The sequence below is a fragment of the Teleopsis dalmanni genome, unplaced genomic scaffold, assembly GCF_002237135.1.
Source record: "Teleopsis dalmanni isolate 2A unplaced genomic scaffold, ASM223713v2 unscaffolded_contig_1664, whole genome shotgun sequence".
Lineage (NCBI taxonomy): Eukaryota > Metazoa > Arthropoda > Insecta > Diptera > Diopsidae > Teleopsis > Teleopsis dalmanni.
In genome coordinates, this window is record NW_024033046.1 from 2,617 (window position 1) to 8,651 (window position 6,035).

The 6,035-nt window shown below is 29.3% G+C and overlaps 1 protein-coding gene across 1 annotated transcript; it reads right to left on the minus strand.

The window, feature by feature from the left end:
* Positions 1 to 681: 681 nt before the first annotated feature.
* Positions 682 to 1,474, minus strand: LOC119664242 (nuclear distribution protein nudE homolog; the record flags this gene model as incomplete). Its single annotated transcript, XM_038073770.1, has 3 exons — positions 1,348 to 1,474; positions 907 to 1,193; positions 682 to 835 (listed from the first exon to the last, which is right to left on the minus strand). Coding segments are annotated over exons 2-3 (234 nt in total), but the record flags the coding sequence as incomplete, so codon positions are not given.
* Positions 1,475 to 6,035: the final 4,561 nt, after the last annotated feature.

The window sequence follows — 6,035 nt, forward strand, 5'->3', positions numbered from 1 at the left end:
GCAAAAAATCTATATATACATTAAACTGAAAAGTTTAGGAACATTCTCATTTAAAATTCGCGCGCTGTATATTTTTCGATATTTTAAGTTTATGTAGTTTGGCAGCACTGTCCTTAATTACTATGCCAAAAATGAGCTCGATCTGTCAGACAGTTCGTTTACGGCAGCTGTTGAAACCAGTTCACCTCAGTAGTGCGTTGCGAAATGTCTTCGACGGTCGTACGACCGTCCTGGAAGGCTTTGTACCACTCATAAACTTGAGTTTTCGATAAAACTGATTCCCCATAAGCCTTTTGTAGCATTCGCAACGATTCTGCACACGAAATTTCGTTCGAAACACAAAATTTGATGCAAACTCTTTGTTCAATATTTTTTTCCATTGTTTTTTTCGCAACGCCCTACTGAGGTGAACTGGTTTCAACAGCTGCCGTAAACGAACTGTCTGACAGATCGCGCTCATTTTTGGCATAGTAATTAAGGACAGTGCTGCCAAACTACATAAACTTAAAATATCGGAAAATATACAGCGCGCGAATTTTAAATGAGAATTTCCGAAAACCGTCGTCTTAATGTATATAATCATTAGCATAAAAACAATCCTCCCCTTTATATGGCATAAAATAATTGTTTATAAATAATTAAAATTTTTGCTTTTAAATTTGACTTAATTTTATAATTTACCTTTAATGATTCATTTTCTTTTTCTAATACATTAACTTTCATTTTGAGATCCTTAATGACAGCCAGTTTTTGATCGATTGTAGCATCCATTTCCGCTTCCATCTGTCTTGATTGCTCTACATATTCATCGTATTCTTGTTTTACATCTGTCCACCTTTATTTTTAATAAAATTAAATAAAATTCATTACTGATGTGTGTGATTTCAAATAATCGGAAGTAAATACTCTTTGTGATAAAGTTTAGCACGTTCTTTCCAATATCGGCATTCATCTTCGACGCTGTTGAACATAGGTGGAGACTCCATATCTGTGGCTTTCAATTCAAGTTTTTCTGCTACTGCTGCTGCTTACAATGTTGTTACTGTTGACTGTCTGTCTGTCACACCGATTTCGATTTTTTTTCGTTTATTTTCCTTTTGTACAATTCTCGCGTAATAAAATTGATAAAAAGATTCGTTTCGTATCTCTTGTCACTGTATTTAACTCTGTGCTCTGTTTTCTGATTTAACTTTCTGCAAAGTGAGAAAAATCAATTAACTCGTAATTATTGTTAATAATCACATTAGAAATAATTCATTTTGTTTTTGTTTAGCTGCTTTCACATGTGCTTTCTAATTTTGTTGGCTTTAATACAAATTTTATAATATTTTTCCTTCAGCGACTTACGGCGGCGTCTCCACTGATAACGAAATCAATTTTTTTTACTCTACATTTTATTTATAATTTTCAATTTAGACACTAACACAAAACTATTGCGTTTCCGTAAATAAGCAGTTAAGGTGAACAACACGCCAAACAACAATACAAAACACTTCAACAACCCTAGCCAGCGCTCAAGGCAAAATGAAATCATCGTCTTTTTATAAAGCATAACAAAAACAATTTTCAAATATTTTTTAATAATATTTTCCCCAAAGAAAGAATTGTTTAATGTTGCACTTACAATTTAAAAAATATCTTTATATAATATATGTACAAACTGTAAACTTTCTTAAAAGTATAAAAATGAGCAAGAATTATTTTGTTTGGGAAAAAGCCAATACTATAATATTGCCAACTAATCAGAAAAACCAGTATAATTATTCGTTGGCATTTAAATTGCGGGCACGTTCAGTCAGTGCACGCGAAAAATATTGAAATATTTTTTTGCAATAACAAAATATATTGTACACATATTTAATACAATAATTTAAAACAATATTATAAATAAAGTATTTAATGGTTATATATAAATAAAGAAAAATGTTCATAGTAGATACATATGAAATTTATATACACGAAACATAAATATAATACGACTTAACTTCCATATATACTATAATTCTCTATATGTATATATTTATTATACCTATATTAATAATATATAAGTTTATTATATATTTATTTTATTATTATTAATTTATTATTTTTAAAATGTCTATCGCTGACAGTAGACAAGTTTCTATTGCTGATGGACAAAACCGAATTTTGGTGTTGTGAACTGCAAACTAATAGCATATTATAGATAAATTTGTCTGTCACATTTGAGCAGTAGAAGTTTATCGATTAGACCATAAAATGCTGTTAAAAAATTTTATAAACTCAGTTTAGCATTTAAATTTAATACAATTTTTGTTTATTCAATAGTTAGTAATAATTCATTTATATTTTTATTTTCTTACTCGCTTAATACTATGTTCAGACAGTCAAATTTCCTTAATTTCATTAAAATGAAATTAAATTAATTTGGAAATTTTTCATACTTCTGCAAATTAATTAGATCATATGTTTTTGTTTACAATCTTTTGCTTACAATTGAATGTTAAAAATTACATGCTCAAAACTAAATTTTAAAAATTAATTATTGTAACTATAAAGTATGGCAATCAGTAGTTTTATTCGCTTTAGTGGATTTCCGATATGTGTGTCATTATTTTTAACTCTATTTTAAAGTTATAACAGTCACAATTTTTTTCCCTATATTCAAATTTTAAAATTTGCACTACTTTCAAAATATTTTCCCGGTTTTATGAAAGTCAACTTCACTGACATTTATTGAAAACAAAATATTACTTTTTCGTTATTTTAGTTCTATATATTACTTAAAATTTATCTTACGCATTGCAGCCTTCGTTTTAACGAAATTAAGGCCATTTTTCTAAATTTTGTTCTAACCTTAAAACTGAATTTAATATAGAAAAATCAACTTAATTGTGCTGAAACGAAAATGAAATTAAGATATTTACAAAATTAAGGTGTGTCTGAACATATATTTGCTTACAAGTGTGATATGTTATATATTGAGAATAGTGGCTGTTGTATTTTTATTTTGTTCTCTTTTTTGCTTATGTGTGTTTTTTCAAATATTTTTAACAAAAAAATCTCCTTGTAGTTAACTTCACCATGTGTACAAACTTTTTTTTAATTTTTTAAATATATTTGTGAACGAATAATGTAAGTATTTGTATTAAACTATAAAATAATTATATTAATAGAGTTTTTTGTAGGACAAAATTAGTCAGCAATAAAAAAGAAGGGTCACACAAATGAATTTGCGTAAATTTTCACATGCAATAATTATTTTATGCGAATGAAAACGACGAAATCTTAATATGATTAACAAAAGTTACTTCAGCTGCACTGGGAATACAGTATTAGTACTTTTACTTTACTTTTAAAAGTTTCTTAATGTTGGCAAGAGCTGAACGTACATTTTTATTGTAATGTTAAAATTACACTTACATATATCAAACCTGCTGAGCTTATTTTCATATGATAAATGGCATATTTTGCTGCGTAAGTACAATAATTTGAGAACGAAATTTTGACACTTAAGTAACGACATAACACTAAAGTGAAATTTGTTTAAATTTTATGCGACATTTTAGTCACCTAAACTTCGAACACTTCAATCTAAATTTACTGTCTAATTTTGTTGCCCAATTGTTCATTTTTAGGATACACTAAAATTTCGTCAGATGACAATGTATTTGCAGCCAAATATACTATTATATTTGATTTTATTCGTTTTTGTCATAACGACAGCTAAATATATAAATAAACAAATTAGGGACATGTGAAAACAAATCATAGTTGTTTATCTGTAAAATCATATGAAACAGCTGTAAGTTTCAGAGTAACCTTGCTACTCTGGTAAAATATGTAGAGTGCTATAAATTAATCTCGAGTGTTGCGCATTTGGCTCGAGATTTGGCAATCGAAAATGAAAATTACACTAAAATTGAATCTCGACAAAAAATGTTACCCCAGATTTACCAATCAAAAGACATTCGCTCAGGTGTGAATTATAAAACTGGCTGTAAACATAACAAAAATCGCATTCAAATTAAAAATTTGCACTGAACATATAAAACTGCAATTTTCACGTACAGGTGGCGATCGCAACACTTAATTTTGACATTTGTTTATATCTTTATAAAATCGGCGAAACATCTCAATTCTATTTTTCTGCTGAAAACTAGAAATTAGGTGCGGAATTAATACCATAAATAAAAGGTAATTTAATAATTTTTAAAGGATGGAATATAACAGAAATGGAATTTAATTAATTGTGTGTAATTGGAGCGCAAAATATTTACATGAAGTGTTTATTTTACACATGAAAAATGATTTATAATTTCATCATAATTGATAGGAAACAAAGAAAATAGAAAACTAATGACAAACGAAAAAGGGTGAATATCAAAAATAAAAACAATACGAACAATATGCAGACGCATAAAAGGAACGTAAAATGCAACAAAGGGAAAATGAAAATTTACTTTTCGTTTTGCAAGAAAATTTGTGCAGTAAGTTTCGAGCAAAAGGGAGGGTTTCGCTCTAATGACGAGTTGTTTTCCTCGAGTGCAAGGCAAATAGAAATGTTTTGATTTAAGCTCATTTAAATGCTATTAAATTGTTAAATATATATTTTAAGAAATATAATAGAATAAAAAAGTTAAACGCATTTTCTGGATAAATAATTTTTGTACCATTTGCAGCTGTGATTCTCTTTAATTTCCAAAATAGCCGGAAGATTGCAAGGAAGATAAAAACAAACGAAAAACGATTAGAAAAGAAAGAGGAACATTAAACGCTCCAGTGCAATTGCGGGATTTTGTAGAATTTTTTAAATTAATTTTAGTTTTGGTTTTGTTTAATTTGTGTCGTTTAAATTGAGTTACAATGGCTGATCCAGAAAAACAAAGTTTATTGCAAAATGAAGATACAACGACCGGGTACGCGTCGGCTAGTGGCGGAGAAAGTGTAATTGGAGCCAACGATTCCAATGAAGGTGAGTGCTGCTTACTATATAAACTAATAATTATTTTAATGTTAAATAAATTTAATTAATGATTGTAATGGTGGTATATTGTTAAAAAAAGAAATAAGAAATAAATTTCAATGTGACGCATTTTTGTCATGCAATTGTGCGTCTGCAGCCAAAGTGCCAACGCAGAAAAAAAAATTCTGTACTGCCACATGCTTTGCTTTGGAAAGAAGTTCATAAACCTTTTCGTTTGAGGTGTCACTTTAAAATCTATAAATGAACTTAAAGATTTATGCATGCGGGTGCATACAGAAACCCACTAAGTGTCATACTTCACCTCATCTGCTCGGCTCGGCTTGGCTCTTTATGCATTTGAAATATGCACAAAGTAAATAATTGATAGATTCAATTACATTCCTCCGCTTGAGTTGCTGCAATTGAAACTGAATGCCGAGATTTCCACACATAGTTGGTCTTAGATATTCCAGTACGTAAATGCCTTTTGATGGCTGCACTGGCTTGACTTGACTTGACTCGACTCGACTTGAGTCATAATGACAATTCTTATTCTTAATGAATTCGTATGTTTATTTTTAGCTTTGTTAGATGTTTGATTGAGAATTGTGGGTGATATATAAATATTATAAACTAATTAAATAAATAAATTAAATTTTATTTGATCTAATCAAAATTGCGTTGAAAATACATAGTCACTAAAACAATAATTGGCAATATTTCAATTACTGTTGAAATTGATGACGCAGTTTTGCTGCTAGAGTCATACTTCTATCAACCCTGAAATCCTGAAGCAGGGCCATGAATGAATTTCAAGTTAAACGCAAAAGCTGAGATAGGATAGGAGAAATTGCGAAAAATGTGAGAGATACGGTAAAGGTAAATAGAGTAGCGAATAAGGTGATAAGAACTACAACAGTTCAAGTTAAAACCCTTCTATGGGCCGTGAAGAAGGGTCATGAATAAATTTCAAGATAAACGCAAAATCTGAAATAGGATAGAAGAAGTTTGGGAAAAATCTAAAAGATACGGTTAAGGCAGATAGAGAAGCAAATAAGACGATAGAAACTATTACAGGTTAAGTTGAAAC